Source organism: Herpailurus yagouaroundi, unplaced genomic scaffold (assembly GCF_014898765.1).
Source record: "Herpailurus yagouaroundi ecotype Mexico unplaced genomic scaffold, PumYag 216, whole genome shotgun sequence".
NCBI lineage: Eukaryota > Metazoa > Chordata > Mammalia > Carnivora > Felidae > Herpailurus > Herpailurus yagouaroundi.
The window spans coordinates 15,205,798-15,228,417 of NW_024412447.1; the positions used below are offsets into that span (position 1 = coordinate 15,205,798).

Below are 22,620 nucleotides of genomic sequence, written 5' to 3' on the forward strand. Positions count from 1 at the left end.
TTCACAGTATAACCTTTTATGCATTTTGAATTTTCACTATATGCAAGAATGACCTTTCAAAATACATTTAAAATATATTTTAAAGACTCGTGTTTACCATTCAAGCAAAACTTTCTTAAAAGCTTTATTCAAATATAATTCACATACCATAAAATTCCATTTAAAGTGTACAACCCAACAGCATTCATTATCATAGAGTTGGGCATAGAGTTGCCCAACTGAACTGCTCAGTTCATAGAGTTGGGCATCCATCACCACAAAGCAATGTTAGAACATTTTTGTCAACCCCCAAAAGAAATCCTGCTCCACTTCGCTATCACTCTTCAATCCACACATCCCCCCAGGCCCTAAGCAACCACTGATCTACTTTCTGTGTCTACAGGTTCCTCTATCCTGGGGCATTTCATAGAAATAAACGATACGATTATACCGTATGTTTTTTTGTGATTGGCTTCTTTCACTTAGTGTTACGTTTTCAAGGTTCATCAATTTGTACTATGCATCACTATCTCATTTCTTTTTGTTTCCAAATAATATTCCATTGGTGGATATTTTGTTTACCCATGCGTCAGCTGATGAGCATTTCGTTTATTTCCAATTGAGGAATATTATTACTTTTTCATGTGTTATTTGTATATCTTCTCTGAAGAAGTCTGTTCAGATCCTTTGCCCATTTTTGTAGTCAGGTTATTTGTTCAAGACAGATACAACTTTTAAAAAAAAATTTTTTTTAACGTATTATTTATTTATTCAGAGACAGAGAAAGACAGAGCACAAGCAGGGGAGGGGCAGAGAGAGGGGGAGACATGGAATCCAAACAGGCTCTAGGCTCTGGGCTGTCAGCACGGAGCCTGACGTGGGGCTCAAACCTATGAACATGAGGATCATGACCTGAGCCGAAGTCGGATGCTCAACTGACTGAGCCACCCAGGCGCCCCAAGACAGATATAACTCTTAACTTGACATCTCAAAGTAAAAATTTTCACTTACACAGGCAGAAACGGGAGACAAACAATGGTAAGTCTGGGCTATCTACACACATAACACTCAACAACTCTTTCTGAAAATGAGCAGAGTAATATTTTATCTATCTAAAGCCATCTGCTACCCATATTATCCAAATGAAGTTAGAGAAATTCATTTAGGAAAACTCACATCTGCACATCATGTTGCAGTTTGAAGTACTTTCATATGCACCATCTCCCTCAAGCAATTAAGCCTCATAGCAACCTTGTAAGGAAGGTATTACTGTTTTTATTTTACAGTTAAGAAAACTGGGGCTCAGAGGCTGTTTTTAAGAACCTGTAAAATGAAACAAAAATAAACAAAATGCTCACATAAGCATTTAAATCAATTTTTGTAGGCCTTTTCTAACATATGTACTAAATTATTTATAACTGAACCAGATGGTGGATTCTAATCTTAAAAGTCAGTGTATTAGTACTTCTTTATCAGAAGCCACAGTACAGGAAACCTCTCCATTTACTTTTATCTTTCTAACATCTCACTAATGAATTTGTTAAGTATATTGTTTGCTTTTTTAAAAACTGGGTAAATGTATTGCCTCAGAAACTAAAGAACTGCATTACTGGCTATAAACAGGTACTACAAGTAAGGGGTATTACCCACGAAATCCTCTTTTGAATCTTGACCTTCAAAAACAACAACGACAGACAGACAGACAGACACACACACACACACACACACACACACACACACACACACACAACTACTTGTGTCAAGAATCTTAGGAAGAGAGAAGAGACTATAAAATGTGTAGCAATGAGAACTAGGACACAAAGCACTTGATTCTCTCCCCCACAAGCTAAGTATTAGGTGATCCAAATATTTCAGTTCACATAATCATATGACTTTTGTTTTGCAAATATTCATCCTATAATATTTTAAGACTTGTAAGCGCATACTCTTATCACTAAACAGGAAATGTAATGAGGCACCCAGGCGGCTCAGTTGGTTGAGCATCTGACTCTTGGTTTCAGCTCAGGTCATGATCCTAGGACCGTGGGATCAAGCCCCACGTTGAGCTCTGCACTGAGCATGGAGCCTGCTTAAGATTCTCTCTCCCTCTCCCTCTGCCCCTCTCCCCTTCTTGTGTTCTCTCTCTAAAATAAAGATAGATACATAAATTAATTAAATTACATAAAAAGGAGGTGTGACGTATCATTTTATTGCAATGCCACCACATTTTAGCAATCTCCTTGACTGAAATAGTAGCTGCGGATCTAGACTATACACAGGACTTCTCAACCTCAGCACGACTGACATTTTGGACACGGTAATTCTTTGTTGTACAGGTTTGTCCTGTCCTGTGCAATACAGGATGTTTAGGAGCATCTCTGACCTCTGCCCAAAAGACACCAGAAGTACCTCCCTCAATAAGAATGATACAAAATGTTTCCAGACATTGTCAAATGGCCCAGGTTCTGCCCTGCCCCCCCCCCCACAAGTGAAAAGCAACAATTTTACTCCAGCTGAGAATCACTGATTTAACAAGATGTCCAAAGAGATACATTTCAGTTGTTGTTGTTGTTTCCCACTATATCCCTGGATAACTAGACATGGGAATACACATACTTCCTTCAATAGGAGATGATGAGAATTTAATGAGATGATGATATTATGGGTGTATTCTTTCTTAAAAGATATTATTTTTTGTATTAACCTTCAACTGAGAGCGCTCGCTTTGGCAGCACATATATTAACCTTCAACTGAGATATGTACAGACAGAACAATATGATGGCTGGGATTTGCATCAAAATAGTAAGGATAAATGGATAAATAGTAAGATAAATGGAACGCGACTGGCTTTGTGTTAATAAAATGCACACAAAGTCTTATTATACTATTTACCTATATTCAAAAAACTCTGTAATCAAAGTTAAAAAAAAAAAAAAAAAGAACTCTGCACAGATCTCAGGAGATAAACAATCTGCTGCTGACTGCACCAAAATAAGAAAACAACACGTGGCTGACTGCCTGTAAAGAAACGCTGGGAGATAGGGTCCTGGGTGAGTCAAAGCACTGAAGAGCACTCACATACACCAGGGAATAAAAGAAGCTTGAACCACACCGAGGATACAATGCATTCTAGGAAAAGCCCTGAAAAGACACTAAACTTTCACCTACATCTGATTTTCAGGCTCAGCACATGCAGGCAGTGAAGGCAAAGACAGAGTTGTCAATAAAGAGCCTGGCCAAGCTTTGAAGGAATGCCCCAACACAGAATCTATCTGCAAAGACTAGGGGTGGGGGGTGGGGTTTATTCCTCTTTTTTTTCTTTGACTCCATGTGCTCAAGGAAATCTCTGTCAACACATTTCCTGGCCACTAAAACAAAGGCTTCACAGACAATACACAAAATAGAATAAAGTCTGTATAAAAATAGTCTAGAAACTCACTAAACAAACAACTAAAACCCAGAGCAAGCAACAAAAACCTGAAGAATGGGAAGAATCTGATTTTCAGAGTTAGCACATCATAATATCCAAAATGTCAGTTGTCAATAAAAATTACAAAGCATAGGAAGAAACAAGAAAAGTATGGACCACTCACAGGAGAAATTAACAAAAACTCAAACATTACACTTACTAGAAAAAGACTAAGTCACCTGTCTTAAACATGCTCAAAGAGCTAAAGGAAACCATGGTCAAAGAGCTGAAGAAAACCAGGAGAAAGATCTCAACAGATGCTGACAATAAATTAAGAAATACAAATGATAAAAAGAAACCAAAAAGAAGTTCTAGAACTGAAAAGTATAACAAATAAAAAATTCAGCAGAGGGCTGCGACAGCAGATTGAACAGGCTTTGAGAAGAAAGAATCAGTAAATTTGAAGATATGTCAATTATCCAATCTGAGGAACTGGAAAAAAAAAAAGTGTGAAGAAAAGTGCACGCAGCCTTACAAGACCTGTGGGACAGCCATCAAGAATACCAACATACAAGGCGCCTGGGTGGCTTAGTCAGTTAGGCATCCAACTTCTGCTCAGGTCATGACCTCACTGTTTATGGGTTTGAGCCCCACATTGGGCTCTGTGCTGACAGCTCAGAGCCTGGAGCCTCCTTTGGATTCTGTGTCTCCCTCTCTCTCTGCCCCTCCCCTGCTTATTCTCTGTCTCTGCCTCTCTCTCTCTCTCTGTCTCTCTCTCTCTAATAAATAATAAACATTAAAAAAAAAAAAAAAACACAAGAATACCAACATATGTTTAATGGAAGTCCCAGAAGGAGAGGAAAGGGAAAAAGGGGCAGAAAGAATATGTAAAAAAATAATGTAACAACTTCCCAAATTAAAGACATGAATTTATACATCCAACAAGCTCAATGAACTCAAGCAGAATACATTCAAAAAATCTACACCAAGACACAACAGTTCATCAAACTGCTGAAAGACAAAGGATTCAAGAATCTTGAAGGAAGCAAGAGAAGACATTCATCACACATAAGGGATTCTCAGTAAGATTAACAGTCAATTTCTCAGCAGAAACAATCAAGGTCAGGACGCAGTGGGATGACATATTTAAAATGCTAAAAGGAAAAAAAATGTTAGCCAGGAATTCTCTATCTGGCAAAGCTATTCTTCAAAACCGAAGGAAATATTAAGACCTGTACTACAAGAAATGCTAAAGGCAGTCCCTGAAGCAGAAATGACAGGACACTAGACAGACATGCACCAAACAAAGAAATACAGAACAACATAAAAATTATTACATAGGCAAATACAGAAGTCTGTATTACCGCACTTTTGGATTCTAATTCCTCTTTTTTTCCTATACAATTTAAAAGACAAATGTATATAACAATAGTCACAAATGTATGTTAATGAGCACACAATGCATAAAGCTGTAATTTGTGACAACAACATAAAAGAATGGGAATGAAGCTCTGTATGAACAAAGTTTTTGAATACAGTTGAACCAAGGGTGGTCATAGTTCAAAATAAAGTCAATCCTCACTATTTGCTGATTCCATATTTGCAAAATCACCTACTTGCTAAACTTTATCTGTAATCCCCAAATCGATATTTGAGGCATATTTGTGGTCATTCATGGCCACTCAGCAGCAAAAAATTTGAGTCGCATAGTACACACACTCCCAACTGAGGTCAAACAAGGCAATGTTCTCTTTGCCTTCTTGTTTAAGCTCTTGTACTGCAAACAGTGTTCTTTTGGCAGTCAACTTAATGCCCCATTTTCTGCACTTTGTGCTGTTTGTTAGTGATGCTACTATTTAAAATAGTCTCCAAGCACACTGCTAAAGTGCCGTGTAGTGTTCTTAGGTGTGATGTGCCTTGCAGGGAAAATACGTGTGTTAGGTAAGCTTCATTGAGGCGTGAATTACAGTGCTGTTGGCCGTAAGTTCAATGTTAATGAATCAACAGTATATATAAAATAAGGCATCTTTAAACAGAAACACACATAAAACAAAGTTATGTGCTGATAAGATGGCAAATATGTTGTGCCAAGAGGAGTGCAAGAACCTAATCCTTTATTTCTCCTAAAAGTCACAGTTTAGTATTTGCTAATGCAGGATTCGTGCCAACTTTATAGACCTACCACAAATAAAGAAAATTAAATGTAGAGTGTTATAAGTCTAAGAGGTTAGTTTTAATCCCGAGGGGAATAACCAAGAAAATAACTAAAAAATGTACAGAAAGGGAAACACTGTACACAACAAATTGTGTTATGTCAAATTGTACACAACAAAAAAATCAAACACAAAAGAAGGCAGTAATAAAGTGTGCAGCCAAAAAGATTAAAAACTTATAAAAACAAAGAGCAAAAGTGAATGGATCAAATTCTCTAATTAAAAGCCAGAGATTGGGGCGCCTGGGTGGCTCAGCTGGGTAAGCATCTGACTTCAGCTCAGATCATGATCTCGCAGTTCGTGAGTTTGAGCCCCGCATCATGCTCTATGCCAACAGCTCAGCCTGGAGCCTGCTCTGGATTCTGTGTCTCCCTCTCTCTCTCTCTCTCTCTCTGCCCCTCTCCCACTCACACTCTGTCTCTCTCTTAAAAATAAATAAACATTAAAAAAAAAAAAAAAAGCCAGAGATTGGCAAATGGATTTAAAAAAAAAAATCTGGGGGCCCCTGGGTGGCTCAGTCAGTTAAGCGTCTGACTCTTGGTTTCAGCTCAGGTCATGATCTATCAATTCGTGAGTTAGAGCCCTGCTTAGGGCTCTGCACTGATAGTGTGGAGCCTGATTGGGATTCTCTCTCTCTCTCTCTCTCTCTCTCTCTCTCTGCCCTCCCCCACCAACTCTCTCACAATAAATAAATAAACTTAAAAAAAAAATCTAACAATATGCTGCCTACAAGAGATTCACTTTAGATCCAAAGACACAAATAGAAGTGAAAGGAGGAAAAAACATTTAGTACAAATAGTAACCAAAAGAGAGCTGAGGCAGCTATACTAATATAACACAAAATAGACTTTAAGTCAAAAACTGCTACAAAAGACAAAGAACATTATATATTGATAAACGGGTTAATCCATCAAGAACAATAACAATTATAACAAAATACATACTTAATAAAAGAACACCAAAATATATGAAGCAGAAATTGATAAGCTAAGAAGAAAATACAGCTCTAAATTAATAATTATAAAATTCAAATCCACATTTTAAATAACAGACAGAACTAGGCAGAAGATCAATAAAGAAATAGTACATTTGAACAATATGATAAACCAAAAATACCTATGACATTAACAATATACCCAAAAACATCAGAATACACATTTTTTTCAAGTGTACATAGCACATTTTCTAAGTTGTACCATATTTTAGACCAAAAAAATAGTGTCAATGAACTTTAAAAGACTGAAATCATACAAAATATTTGCTTCAACCACAATGGCATAAAATCAGAAATGAAGAACAGACAGAAAACTGAAATATTAATGTGTGGAAATTAAACATAACACTTTTAAACAACCAATGGATCAAAGAAGAAAACATAGGGATATTACAAAATACTTAAGAGATGAATGGAATGTAGCTAAAACAGTGCTCAGAGGGAAATGTATAGCTATAAACACATATGTAAAAAAAAAAAAAAAAATCAATTACCTAACTATATACCATAAAATACTAGAAAAAAGAAAAGCAAATGAAGTTCAAGGCAGCAAAAGGAAGGATATCATAAAGATCAGAATAGAAACAAAAACATTAGAGAAAAATCAGTGAGCCCAAAAACTGGTTCTTGCAAAGATCAACAACACTGACAAACCTTTACCTAGATTGAAAAAAAAAGACTCAAATTAGTAAATTCGGAAATGAAAATTAACACCTCACTACCAACCTTACAGAAACAAAGGATTATGAAAAGACTATAAACAACTATATGCCAACAAATTAGATAAACTAGACAAAATGAACAAATTCTTAGAAATATACAAGTTCCCAAAACTGACTCATGTAGAAATGGAAAATTTAAACCAACTTATGACAGGTAAAGTAAGTGAATCAGTAAGTAAAACCTCCCTGCAAAGAAAAGCCCCAAAACAGGTTTTACTGGTGAATTCCTCTAAGGATTCAAAGAATCAACACCAATTCTTCCCAAACTTTTCCAAAAAATAAAAGAGGAGGGAACACTTCCTAACTCATTCTATGAGATTAGCATCATCCTCATAACAAAGCCAGAAAAGGCCATCCTAAAATAAATTTATTTCTCCCAAAGTGTCAGTTTGCAATTCTAAAAGTCCTTCACATGCATATAACTATAATTGACATTAATATGTTGTAGTTGAAAATAGCCAGGCCAGGTTCTTGCTGCCCAAGAAAAAAGTTACAAAATAAGGGTATGCCAGAATGAGCTCTGTGATGCTGACAGGAGTTGAAGGTATCAGTACAAATTCATGGTTCCGTGTTTTAATATACACAGACAGATATACACACATACATGTATTTTCTACTTCTATCTGCTGAGAAGGCCTGGAAGCACTAACACCTCAATAACAGTGAACAGAGCAAGCATCCAAATTTTAGACTTTAAATATCATTCTTCAATAAGGGAAACTAAGGCTCCTTAGAGAAGTGGTTGATTCCAAGGCGGGTCAGGGAAAACACAAATTGAGCCTGAAACTTCTTCTGGAGTCATATCACACACAGTGTTTTAAATGAAAGAAAAGCCACAGAAGTCAACCCAACAGAACTCTTAATGGCCAAAGCTAGAAAAATATGAGTAGTAAATAATAATAGTATTGTATTATAACCAAAGGAATAAGTATCCTTGAGTCCAAACTAATATAAATTTTAAAATGGGGGAGAAATGATGCTTCCTCACAGAAGAATTCCATTATATGTTAAAAAAAAAAAAAAAAAAAAAAAAGGAAATAAAAAATAAACATTAGAACACCAAAGCAACAATTTGATGCAGGCAAAAATCCACAAATGAATGAAATATTTAGTGGGCAAATGCTTAAAGAGAAACAGCATATTTGCATAGGCTCAAAGTATCTTATCAAAATATTTATTACTTACAAAGAAGAAATCAATTTTAAGGTGGAACATTACACTTGAAAGCCTGGCAAACGCTACCTTAATTAAATGATAAAGGTTAACAACACCAGTATTAGGACATATTGATATCATATAGCCCTTAATAAGACCTGCTGGAAAGGTCACATTCCCTCTATGGTAGTCTTCCCCAAATCCATAATTTCACTTTAACCATGAGAAAACATTAGACAAAATATCTGACCAAAACTCTTCAAAGGTGTCGAAATCATGAAGAACAAGGAAAGAACTATGGCAGACTAGAGAAAACTAAAGAGACATAACAACTCAATGTGATGTGGGATCCCAAACTGAATCCTGAAAGACCATTAGTGGGAAAGCTGAAGAAACTCAAATAGTTTCCAGTTCCATTAATAGTATTGCATCAATATTAATTTCTTGGTTTTGATCATTGTTCCAGAGTTAAGTAAGGTCTTTCTTAACATTAGGGAACATTAGGTGAAAGATATACAGAAACCCTACGATCTTTGTAACTCTTCTGCAAATCTGTAATTAATTTTTTTAATGTTTATTTTTCAGACAGCATGAGTGGAGAGGGGCAGAGAGAGACAGAGCACAGAGTCAGAAGCAGATTCCAGGCTCTGAGCTCAGCACAGAGCCCGACTCAGGGCTTGAACCCACGAACCGCAAGATCATGACCTGAACTGAATTTGGATGCTTAACCAACTGAGCCACCCAGGCACATCACACCGAGAACTATTTTTTAAAAAATTGTAATGTTTATTCATTTTTGAGGGAGAGAGAGACAGAGCACGAGTGGGTTAGGGGTAGAGAGAAAGGGAGACACAGAATCCAAAGCAGGCTCTAGGCTCTGAGCTATGAGCACAGAGTCTGATGTGGGGCTCAAACTCATGAATCTGAGCCGAAGTTGGATGCTTAACTAGCTAAAGCCACCCAAGTACCCCTAGAATTATTTTAAAACAAAAATTTTATGCCTATAAGATTTTAATGATAGAACAAGAGTCATATTTTAAAGACTAAAAAAAGGATGTAAAACAAATTACAGAATGATTTCAACCACATTTTTAAAAAAGTGAGAAGAGGGGCGCCTGGGTGGCGCAGTCGGTTAAGCGTCCAACTTCAGCCAGGTCACGATCTCGCGGTCCGTGAGTTCGAGCCCCGCGTCAGGCTCGCATCAGGCTCTGGGCTGATGGCTCAGAGCCTGGAGCCTGTTTCCGATTCTGTGTCTCCCTCTCTCTCTGCCCCTCCTCCGTTCATGCTCTGTCTCTCTCTGTCCCAAAAATAAATAAACGTTGAAAAAAAAAAATTTTTTTTTTTTTAAAAAAAAGTGAGAAGACCCAGGAAAAAAAGAATGAAAGCAAATACTGGAAAGTGTTAACTATGATTTGTCTGGATTCTGGAATTGTAGATAGTTGTTTCTCTTTATACTTTTTGGTATTTTCCAAAAGTTTGTACAATAAACATGGATTACTTTTATGACCAATGATATAAAACCTTTTCTCAAGAGAAGAATTATAGGTCTTGTACCAATATGATAGATAAATCAAGAAATGGCATAGACTGGAAAGTATTAAATCATTCTGGTTGCTAAAGAATGAAATATTGAGACTCTAGAATTAAGTATACAAATGGATATAGTGAGTTAGAGGAAGAAGAACTTTTCAGCCTAAGCCACTGGATAACTAATGGTGCCATTACCAAAATAGTATGAAGAGGTTAACAGTATAATAGATTCCACTATGGACAAACGGGACTTAAAGTACTTGTGGATCATCTGAGACAATATATCCAACAGGCAACTGCAAACCAAGGATGAAAACTCAGAAAGGAGACGGGCTAGAGATAAAGAATAGAAAGGTGTGAAACTCCAGGTATTTAATGAAGCCACAGAGATGGTTTACTACTCCTCCCATTATAACATAGAGCAACAAAAGAAAGCCAAGGGTAGAATCAGAAAGAATTCATCAGGTCAACAATAAGCCAAAGAGCTAAAAGGGGAAATTAAAAAGTAACTGTCAAAGGGCTGGGAAGAAAACACTAGAAAAGACAGGTGTGTCTGAATCCAATAGAAGTAGAGATCCTTGTTTTCTAGCATGTTTTCCTGGAGTTCAATTGAGAGGAGAATTAAGTCACCTCTATTCGATTTGATAGTAAAGAAGTCACTAGCTATCATAACAAAACGAACTGCAATGGAGACATCAGCCAGCAGAGAATTAAGGTGGTGAAAAGCAAACAGGTGCTAGTGAAAGAGAAAAATGGATTAGTAGCAAGCACAAAAGATTTCTGCAATTTAGACATTTTCTTTCGCTTAAAATTTCCAACTTTAAAAGATGGAATTCTACATATGAGGGACTGTACTTGGCTTAAAGACATTTGAATTCAACACCTTGAATTTCCAGCAAGATAAATAAAAGAGCTTCCTATAACAAAACACCTAACATGATACCTTAGCATTAGTCTTAAAAAGAAAAAGACAGGGGCGCCTGGGTGGCGCAGTCGGTTAAGCGTCCGACTTCAGCCAGGTCACGATCTCGCGGTCCGTGAGTTCGAGCCCTGCGTCGGGCTCTGGGCTGATGGCTCAGAGCCTGGAGCCTGTTTCCGATTCTGTGTCTCCCTCTCTCTCTGCCCCTCCCCCGTTCATGCTCTGTCTCTCTCTGTCCCAAAAATAAATAAATGTTGAAAAAAAAAATTTTTTTTAAAAAAAGAAAAAGACAATAAAATGTAGAAAAGCAAGGTAAACACAAATCACAAAATGAGAGAATTAAATATTCGTTAATTTATTAATTTATCAATATTTATCAATATAAACAATCACAATAAGACCAACTATACTCCAAACAGACTTCTAAAAATCCAGCAATTCCAGGGGCACCTGCGTGGTTCAGTTAGGCATAGGATTTCGGCTCAGGTCACAGACTCATGGCTCGTGGGTTCGAGCTCCATGTCGGGCTCTGTGCTGACAGCTCAGAGCCTGGAACCTACTTTGGATTCTGTGTCTCCCTCTCTCTCTGCCCCTCCCCTGCTCGTGCTGTCTCTCTCTCTTAAAAATAAATAAACATTAATAACTTAAAAAAAAATCCATCAATTCCATATACAAGTGAAAATATTGGTCTATAGGGGCACCTGGGTGGCTCACTGGGTTAAGCATTCGACTTCAGCTCAGGTCATAATCTTGTGCTGACAACTCAGGGCCTAGAGTCTGCTTCTGTGTTTCCGTCTCTCTCTGCCCCTCCTCTGATCGCACATGCGTGCACACTCGCTCTCTCTCTCAAAAACTAAATAAATATTATAAAGAAAATATTGGTCTATAAAAGACTTATACACTAATGTTCACAGCAGCTTTATAATCCAGTCAAAACCTGGAAACAAATCAAATATTCAACTACAGATGAATGGAGAAACGAACTGTGATATAACCATACAATAGACTGTGTGCTTCAGCAATAAAAGGAAAAAAATTACTAATGTATATAACATGAATGAATCCCAAAAACGTGTGACAAAAGAAGCCAGACACAAAATATTGTTAAAATGTCAATACTACCCAATGCAATCTACACATTCAATGCAATCCCAATCAAAATTGCACCAGCATTCTTCTCAAAGCTAGAACAAGCAATCCTAAATTTGTATGGAACCACAAAAGACTCCGAATTAGCCAAAGTAATAGTGAAGAAGAAGACCAAAGCAGGAGGCATCACAATCCCAGACTTTAGCCTCTACTACAAAGCTGTAATCATCAAGACAGCATGGCATTGGCACAAAAACAGACACATAGACCAATGGAATAGAATAGAGACTCCAGAATTGGACCCACAAAAGTATGGCCAACTAATCTTTGAAAGAATATCCAATGGAAAAAAGACAGTCTCTTTAACAATGGTGCTGGGAGAACTAGACAGCAACATGTAGAAGAATGAAACTAGACAGACCACTTTCTTACACCATTCACAAAAATAAACTCAAAATGGATAAAGGAATTGAATGCAAGACAGGAAACCATCAAAACAGTGGAGGAGAAAGCAGGGAAAAACCTCTCTGACCTCAGCCGCAACAATTTCTTACTCGACACATCTCCAAAGGCAAGGGAATTAAAAGCAAAAATGAACTATCGGGACCTCATCAAGATAAAAAGCTTCTGCACCAAAAAGGAACAATCAACAAAGCTAAAAGGCAACCGACGGAATGGGAAAAGATATTTGCAAATGACATATCGGACAAAGGGCTAGTATCCAAAATCTATAAAGAACTCACCAAACTCCACACCCAGAAAACAAATAATCCAGTGAAGATATGGGCAGAAGACATGAATAGATACTTCTCTAAAGAAGACATCCGGATGGCCAACAGGCACATGAAAAGATGCTCAATGTCACTCCTCATCAGGGAGATGTGAATCAAAACCACACTGGGATATAACCTCATGCCAGTCAGAGTGGCCAAAATGAACAAATCAGGAGACTATAGATGCTGGCGAGGATGTGGAGAAACGGGAACTCTCCTGCATTCCTGGTGAGAATGCAAACTGGTGCAGTCACTCTGGAAAACAGTGTGGAGGTTCCTCAAAAATTAAAAATAGATCTACCCTATGATCCAGCAATAGCACTGCTAGGAATTTACCCAAGGGATACAGGAGTGCTGATGCACAGGGGCACTTGTACCCCAATGTTTATAGCAGCACTCTCAACAATAGCCAAATGATGGAAAGAGCCTAAATGTCCATCAACTGATGAATGGATAAAGCAATTGTGGTTTATATATACAATGGAATACTACGTGGCAATGAGAAAGAATGAAATATGGCCTTTTGTAGCAACGTGGATGGAACTGGAGAGTGTTAGGCTAACAGAAATAAGTCATACAGAGAAAGAGAGATACCATATGTTTTCACTCTTATGTGGATATCCTGAGAAACTTAACAGAAGACCATGGGGGAGGGGAAGGGAAAAAGAAAAAGTTAGAGAGGGAGACAGCCAAACCATAAGAGACTCTTAAAAACTGAGAATAAACTGAGGGTTGGTGGGGGGTTGGAGGGAGGGGAGGGTGGGTGATGGGCATTGGGGAGGGCATCTGTTAGGATGAGCACTGGGTGTTGTATAGAAACCAATTTGACAATAAATTTCATATTAAAAAAATACAGTAAATGAATGTGTAAAAAAAAAAAAAAAAAAGAAAGAAACCAGACACAAAAATGCATACCAAATGATTCCATTTTTAAGCAACTCTACAGAAAAAAGCAACCTAACACATATTGTCAGAAAGAAAATCAATTTGCCTGGTGCTAGGACAAGACGAGAGAAATTAACTGGGAGGCAGAGCACAAGGGAACCTCCAGGACTAACGTAAGTGTCCTTCATCTTTTTTTTAATATGTATTTTTAGATGTTTATCTATTTATTTTTGAGAGACAGAGAGCATGTGTGCCTGCAAATGAGAGAGGGGCAGAGAGACAGGGGGACAGAGAATCCCAAGCAGGCTTCACGCTGCCAGCACAGAGCCCAACATGGGGCTTGAACTCACGAATCATGAGATCATGACCTGGGCTAAAGCCAAAAGTCCGACACTTAACTAACTGAGCCACCCAGGTGCCCAGAAAATGTCCTTCATCTTGATCATGGTCACAGTCACACAGATGTACACATATACCAAAACTCACTGAACTATATCTTTTAAACAAATGCATTTCAGGGAGCCTGGGTGGTTTAGTCGGTTAAGTGACCAACTTCGGCTCAGGTCTTGATCTCACAGTTCATGGGTTCCAGTCCCACATCGGGCTCTGTGCTGATGGCTCAGAGCCTGGAGCCTGCTTCAGATTCTGTCTCTCCCTCTCTCTCTCTGTCCCTCCCCAATTTGCACACACACACTCTCTCTCTCTCTCAAAAATAAATAAAACGTTTTTTAAAAATTTTAAACAAATGCATTCCACTGTACGTAAACAAAGCTTCAATAAAGTGGATTTTTAAAAATTTATCCAGCCAAACACTTGTTTATAAGTAGCCCACCTAAAATATAAGCATGCACAATGATTGAAGTTACATGAAGGAAAAAAAAAGAAAGATTGGGCAAGAATTAGTCATCAAAAGAAATTTAGTATCGTTATTTTTTTTTTCAACGTTTATTTATTTTTGGGACAGAGAGAGACAGAGCATGAACGGGCGAGGGGCAGAGAGAGAGGGAGACACAGAATCGGAAACAGGCTCCAGGCTCTGAGCCATCAGCCCAGAGCCCGACGCGGGGCTCGAACTCACGGACCGCGAGATCGTGACCTGGCTGAAGTCGGACGCCTAACCGACTGCGCCACCCAGGCGCCCCAGTATCATTATATTAATATCACAAAGCGTAGACTTTAAAGCAAAAAAGCATTATTATGGATAAAGAGGATGACTAAATAATGATAAGACAAATAATCAGTTATATAAAATAAATTTCATTGCTGTTTTATTACCCAACAATTAAAAATACCCTCTTTTGGGGTGCCTGGGTGGCTCAGTCAGTTGAGCATCCAACTCTTGATTCCACCTCAGGTCATGATCTCACCATTCATGAGTTACAGCGCCCCTGTCAGGCTCTACAACTGCTTGGGATTCTCTCTCTGCGCCTCCCCCACTCACACTGGCTCGCTCTCTCTCAAAATAAATGAATAAACTTAAGAAAAAAGTACCGTTTTCACTAGTATATGATAAATTTATAAACACTAACCATTTCTACTAGACATATAGTACCTCTCAGTAAATTTTAAATAACTTGTATTAAAAATCACATGCTAGGGGCGCCTGGGTGGCGCAGTCGGTTAAGCGTCCGACTTCAGCCAGGTCACGATCTCGCGGTCCGTGAGTTCGAGCCCCGCGTCGGGCTCTGGGCTGACAGCTCAGAGCCTGGAGCCTGTTTCCGATTCTGTGTCTCCCTCTCTCTCTGCCCCTCCCCCGTTCATGCTCTGTCTCTCTCTGTCCCAAAAATAAATAAACGTTGAAAAAAAAAAATTAAAAAAAAAAATCACATGCTATTAATTTGGTTGAGTTTCTTTTTAAGTTTATTTATTTTGAGAGAGAGAGAAAGAGCATGTGTGTGCATGCACACATGTCAGTAGGGAGAGGGGCAGTGAGGCAAAGAGAATCCCAAGCAGGCTCCATGCTGTCAGCACAGAGCCCAATGCAGGGCTTGAACTCACAAACCTTGAGATCATGACCTAAGCCAAAATCAAGAGTCAGATGTTTAACAAAATGAGCCACCCAGGTGCCTCCAATTTGGTTGAAATTTAAAAACAAAAATATTATCTCCCAAATCTAATTTATGTGTAATTTTTCTAAATATGTCTTTGGAAGCCATAATATAAATTAGAAAATATTTACAATTGAATAATAAAATTAAGTAATCAAGTCACAGGATACAAAATTAATACCCAGAAATTGGCTGTTTCTACACACTAGTAACACAGTAGCAGAAAGAGAAATTAAGAAAACAATCCCACTTACAATGATACCAAAAAGAATAAAATATGCAGGAATAAACTTAACCAAGGAGGTGAAAGACCTGTACTCCGAAAACCATAAAACACTTATGAAAGAAATTAAAGATGACACAAACAAATGGAAAGGCATCCCATGCTCATGGGTTAGAAGCACTAATATTGTCAGAATGTCCATACTATCCAAAGCTATCTATAGATTCAATATAATACCAACAGCATTTTTCACAGAACTAGAACAAATAATTATAAAATTTATATGGAACTATAAAATTTATATGGAATTTATATGGAACCTCAAAAGACCCAAATACCCAAAATAATCTTGAGAGAAAAGAAAAAAGCTAGAGGTATCACAATTCCAGATTTCAAGATGTACTACGAAGCTGCAGTAATCAAAACAGTACAGACACGAAAATAGACACATAGCTCAATGGAACATGATAGAGAGTCCAGAAACAAACCCAGGCTTCAATGGTCAGTTAATCTATGACAAAGGAGGAAAGAACACACAATGAGAAAAGGACAGCGTCCTCAATAATGGTGCTGGGAAAACTGGACAGCCACATGCAAAAGAATGAATCTGGATCACTTCCTATTTTATTTTTTTAATTAACATTTTATTTATTTTTGAGACAGGGAGAGACAGAGCATGAACAGGGGAGGGTCAGAGAGAGGGAGACACAGAATCAAACAGGCTCCAGGCTCTGAGCTGGCAGCACAGAGCCCGACGCGGGGCTCGAACTCACAGACTGTGAGATCATGACCTGAGCCGAAGTCGGCCGCTTAACCGACTGAGCCACCAGGCGCCCCTGGATCACTTTCTAACACCATAAACAAAAAGAAACTCAAAATGAATTAAAAACCTAAATGTGAGACCTGAAACCATAAAAAATTCCTAGAAGACAGCATAGGCAGTAATTTCTTTGACATCAGCCATAGCAACATTTTTCTAGATATGTCTCCTCAAGTGAGGTTAACAAAAGCAAAATTAAACTACTGGGACTACAGCAAAAAAAAGAAAAGAAAAAAAAAAAAAAACCTTCTGCCAGCAAAGGAAACAATCAACAAAACTAAAAGGCAACTACTAAATGGGAGAAGAAGTTTGTAAATATCTTCTGATAAGGGGTTAGTATCCAAAACATATAAAGAACGTGTACAACTCAACACCAAAAAGCAAATAATCTGATTTAAAATGGGCACAGGGCCTGAATAGGCAGTTTTTAAAAGAAGACATCCAGATGGCCAACAGACATAAAAAAATGCTCAACATCACCAAGCATCAAGGAAATGCAAATCAACATCACAATGAGATATCACCTCCTACCTGTCACAATAGCTAGAGTAAAAAAGACAGGAAATAACAAGCATTTGTGAGGGTGTGGAGAAAAAGGAACTCTGGTGCACAGTTGTTGGGAATGTAAATTGCTACAGCCACTGGGGAAAACAGTGTGGAGATTCTTTAAAAAATTATCAATAAAATTACCATATGATTCAATAATTCCACTACTGAGTATTTACCCAAAGGAAATGAGAAGATACATTCACCCCAGTTTATTGCAGCATTATTTACGTCAGCCACAATATGGAAGCAGCCCAAGTGTCCATCAACAGACACTTGGATAAAGAAGATGTGGTGTATACGTACAGTGGAATATTACTCAACCACCAAAAAGAATGAGGTGCGGGGCGCCTGGGTGGCGCAGTCGGTTAAGCGTCCGACTTCAGCCAGGTCACGATCTCGCGGTCCGTGAGTTCGAGCCCCGCGTCAGGCTCTGGGCTGATGGCTCGGAGCCTGGAGCCTGTTTCCGATGCTGTGTCTCCCTCTCTCTCTGCCCCTCCCCCGTTCATGCTCTGTTTCTCTCTGTCCCAAAAATAAATAAAAAACGTTGAAAAAAAAAAAAAAAAAAAAAAGAATGAGGTGCTGCTGTGTGCTACAACTTGGACGGACCTCCAGGGTATTATGCTACGTGAAATAAGGCAGACAGAGACAGACAAAGGCCATATATGATTTCATTTATGTGTAGCATCTAAAAACAAAACAAATGAATAAACAAAGATACAAACAAAAAGAATCAGAGCTATAAATACAGAGAACAAACTGATTCAGGTTGTCAGAGAGGAGAGGAATAAGGGATGGGCAAAATGGGTGAAGGAGAGTGATAGATACCGGCTTCCACTTACGGAATGAATAAGTCACAAAAATAAAAGGTGCAGACAAGGAAATAACATTCAAGTGCATTGTAACAATGCTGTATGGTGACGGACGAGAGTTATGCTTGTAAACACAGCATAAGGTATAAACTTGCTGAATCACTGTATCGCACACCTGAATCTACTGTGTGTGTCAACTATATTCAAATTAAAAAAATCATTGAAAAATAATTAACTAATCAAAATCTATGGAACATAGCTGAAGAAGTACTTAGATGAATATTCCTGATTAAGGATGTATAGAAGACTGAATATTAATGAGCTAACAGTCTAATTTAAGTTAGAGAAAGAACAGGGGAGTAAAACAAAAAAAAAATAGACTATTGAACAAGATAACAAAGCTATGATGCAAAGGATTCACAAAGCTAAAATCTATGTCTTCAAAAAGACAAAAACTTGGCAAACTCCTGACAAAATTGGTTGAGGAAAAACAAATGTGTAAATATATAATATTAGAAAAGGAAATGGGGATTACTTCTAAAACCAGCGGAGCTTTAGGTAAATTTGAATGAAAGGCTGAACAGAAACTGATTATTACAGATGGTTACGGATTCGGTCACCACAGCCATTCATTTCTACTTACCGCCAACAGAAGACACATTTATTTGCACATGCCAAGCTTGGGGTAGTTTCCATGCAACGATGGCTTTCGATACCATAGAATGTATGTTTGTAGCAACCTCCTCTCCCTCGGAGCATCGACTGCAAAAGTAAAAAACAAATGATAATTTGAATAAAACCCTCAAGGCAAAGAAAACGCCAAGGCATCATTTTTAAGAAAAAAAGGTGCATTTCATAACCATAAATGCCCCTACGGTATCCGCATGATGCAGAAAATTAACATTATAGTGTTTTGATGGTGCTTTAAATTTTCTAAAACCCAATGAAATAAACTCTGAATAAATTAACTCTGAAAGCCCTATAGAGAAGATGGCACTGATGCTTTCATTTTCAAATCCATTCAACCGCTTCAGATAGTATTAGTACAATAATATGTAATACCAAGGGATAGATAAGATGGGCTCCTAGAGGGGAGTAGTACTCCTAAGAAAGAGTATCTCTGCTTTGAGAAAGGGAGAGTGAGTAAGGGAATGTGTCCTAGAGCATATTCTATGTCAACTGAATGGTGGAACTTGAACATACTGAAACTGCTGAGGGGACAAGTGGCATGTGTGTTAAGAGACAGATATTCCCCCAAAAAGGACACGATTTAATACTGAGTGGTAAAACTGCGGTGAGTCTAGTAAGAATAAATAATTTGAAGAAATACTGTAAGATAAACTTAGAGTTGGAATCACAAGATATTATCAAGCTTTTTCAGATGTCATCAGAAAAATCCATCTAGAAACTCTGCAAGATAGGCCTGATTTCGGTAAAAGTGAAACCTGTGAGGAGGCTACACAAAAAAGATCATGGTGAGTTGGCTCATATTATTGGAGGAAAGGGGAAGAGTGCTAAGGAGGTACAATCAAAGGTATTCTCCATTAGAGAGGCAAAACAAAGTCATCCAGGCAAAATGAAGTCATCCAAGATAATGGAGATGTTGCCTCATCTCAACTGTGACTGAAATATGATGGAATTAACAACAGGAAAAATGAGGAGACACAAGGAGCCCATATGTGTGCGTGTGCATGTGTGTATGTGTGTGTATACGCTATACATCAGTGTGCTCTAACGTTATAATGCTATCCACAATGAAAGAAAGTTATTTAAAAAATCTACCAGCTTTATTATTATGTTGGTTAATCACAAAGTCTTTTATTTTATTTTTTCCTGATAGAAAAGCATACTCCAGTCCATCGCATTTGGTACTTGGATTAGGAAAACTAAGGAGCGAAGGAAAAATATTGTTCAAGATAACTACGAATTCTCTTCCAAGTTGCCAATAAAATATCCAGAAGGCAAACAAAACATTCAGATCTTGCAAACAGCACTGAAAACTAAAAATAAAAGCCCACTAAATGCCAAAATCACAGCGTAATTACCACTAAATATCAGGCCAATGGGAAAACAAGGTTGAAGACCTGCACATTTCATTATTTACTGAAAGGTTAATATACCTGAAGCATGCCGTGTGTTGAGTGTACAATAATGAACAAGACAGAGACCCAACCATGATCTAGTTTGAGGAGGAAATGGCAAGTAAACAGGCAAAACGTGCAATACTATTATGCTAGGGTGATTGAATCAATCGAGATTCTTTTGCAAGCAACAGAAACGGACTCTGGCTAAAGAAAAGGAATTTGTTAAAAGGACCCCACAGATCACAGAATCTTTAGAAAGGCAGGAACGAAGGACGGCTGGCCACAGGACCACCCCTCAATCCCTCAGAAGCCATCTACTGTAGACGCCACCGCTCTGTGGCTACCATGACCACGACCACCCCTGAAATGGAGATAGATGCCTCTGCCACGAGCCCAAGAATGAACCCTCCACGTCCCAGCCCTTCTGTCTCTCACTCCACACTCAAAGTCTTGGGCAAAGAGAATGATCAGCCTTGATGATACTGTTATACCCCCACTGCCAGCACATGGTACCAGCAAACAGTATCTCTCCTCCTTAACTTCTGAAGCAGGCAATGGGCCCCTGCCCTAAACAAAGCTAATTCAAAAGGGAATTCCCCAAACATGAAAAGACCCAGATGCCGGGCAGGGCAAGCAGAGAAAAGACAAATGTCCAGTAAGGTATTACGAGAGCCTGAGAGACGGATGACTGACCCAGCCAGCCTCACCGGACAAGTGACAACTTCCTAGAGGTGTGATGTCCAAACAGCACTGAAGTACTGATGAAAGGATAAAAGGATAAGAGAGACAGAGTCATGTGAGAAGAGGGATGACACGTTTCTCTTTTAAAAACGCTTTTTTTCTGGGGCACCTGGGTGGCTCAGTTAGTTGAGCATCCGACTCGGGGTTTGGGCTCAGGTCATGATCTCCCAACTGAGTTCAAGCCCCGTATTGATTCTCTCTCTCTCCCTCTCTCTCTCTGCCCTCCACCACTCACGCTGTCTCTCTGAAAATAAACTTAAAATTTTTAAACTGTTGTTTTTTCCTAAAAGTTGTATAGTTTTACTTTATTTACTGTAGTTCATGGCCCACGTTCAGTTAATTTTTATGTAAGATGTCAAGTTTAAAAGCAACGTGTGTATGTGTGCAGGTACTTCGGGTGTGTGCATTTTGGTGGTGGTTTTCTGCCTGTGGATGTCTAATTATCCCAACATTTGTTGAAAAGGTTATCCTTCCTCCAAGGAATTGCTTTTGCACCTTTGTAAAAAGTCGTTTAGGCATGTTTGTGGGTTTCTTTCTGGGATCTCTAACCTGTTCTGTCGATCTGTGGGTCTGATACGGTAAGCTAGAATATCAGGATGTAGGATTCCTCCCATTTTCTTCTTCCTCCTCAACACTGTTTAGGCTCTTCTATTTCTACAAAAACCTTACTGGGATTTTAATAGGAATTACATTAAACCTATAGATCAATTTGGGGAAAACTGACATTTTGCTGTACTGAGTCCTCTAATGAAACAACATTTATTTAGATGTACATTTAGATTTTTATTTACATTTACACTTAGATTTTCATTGATTTCTGATTTGATATCTTGCCTCATTTCTAATGTAAGCATTTAGTGCTGTAAATTTCCCTATGAGCACTGCTTGAGCTACAACCCACGTACAGTTTGTTTTGTTTTTATTACCATTCAGCTGTATGTTTTGGTTTTTTTTTCCTTTTCTTTTGAGACTTCTTCTTTGACCCAGGGTTTATTTAGAAATGTGTTAATTAAACTCAAAAAACAACAGAGGTTGGAGAGGATGCAGAGAAAGGGGAACACTTTTACACTGTTGGTGGGAATGCAAACTGGCACAGCCACTCTGGAAAACAGTATGAAGGTTCCCCAAAATATCAATAGGCAATCTCTATCAAAATAACACCAGCATTCTTCACAGAGCTAGAACAAACAATCCTCAAATTTGTATGGAACCAGAAAAGACTCCAAATACCAAAAGCAATCCTGAAAAAGAAAACCAAAGCTGGATGCATCACAATGCCAGACTTCAAGCTGTATTACAAAGCTGTAATCAAGAGAGTATGGTACTGGCACAAAAACAGACACTCAGATCAATGGAACAGAATAGAGAACCCAGAAATGGACCCACAAACACATGGCCAACTAATCTTTGACAAAGCGGGAAAGAATATCTAATGGGATAAAGACAGTCTCCTCAGCAAATAGTGCTGGGAAAACTGGACAGCAAAGTGCAGAAAAATGAACCTGGATCACTTTCTTACACCATACACAAAAATAAACTCAAAATAAGATGGGAAGCCATCAAAATCCTCGAGGACAAAGCAGGCAAAAACCACTTTGACCTCAGCCACAGCAACTTCTTACTCAACACGTCTCTGGAGGCAAGGGAAACAAAAGCAAAAATGAACTATTTGGGACC

General features: G+C 38.3%; 1 protein-coding gene across 3 annotated transcripts in view; it reads right to left on the reverse strand.

Annotated features, from left to right (window-relative positions):
• Nucleotides 1-22,620, reverse strand: part of LOC121017776 (S-adenosyl-L-methionine-dependent tRNA 4-demethylwyosine synthase TYW1) — a 213,982-nt gene that overhangs the window by 117,944 nt on the left and 73,418 nt on the right. For all 3 annotated transcript variants that reach the window (XM_040456209.1, XM_040456210.1, XM_040456208.1), the window contains exon 10: nt 18,762-18,880. In XM_040456209.1, the coding sequence (XP_040312143.1) occupies nt 18,762-18,880 (119 nt within the window). The remainder of the gene's footprint in view (nt 1-18,761; nt 18,881-22,620) is intronic.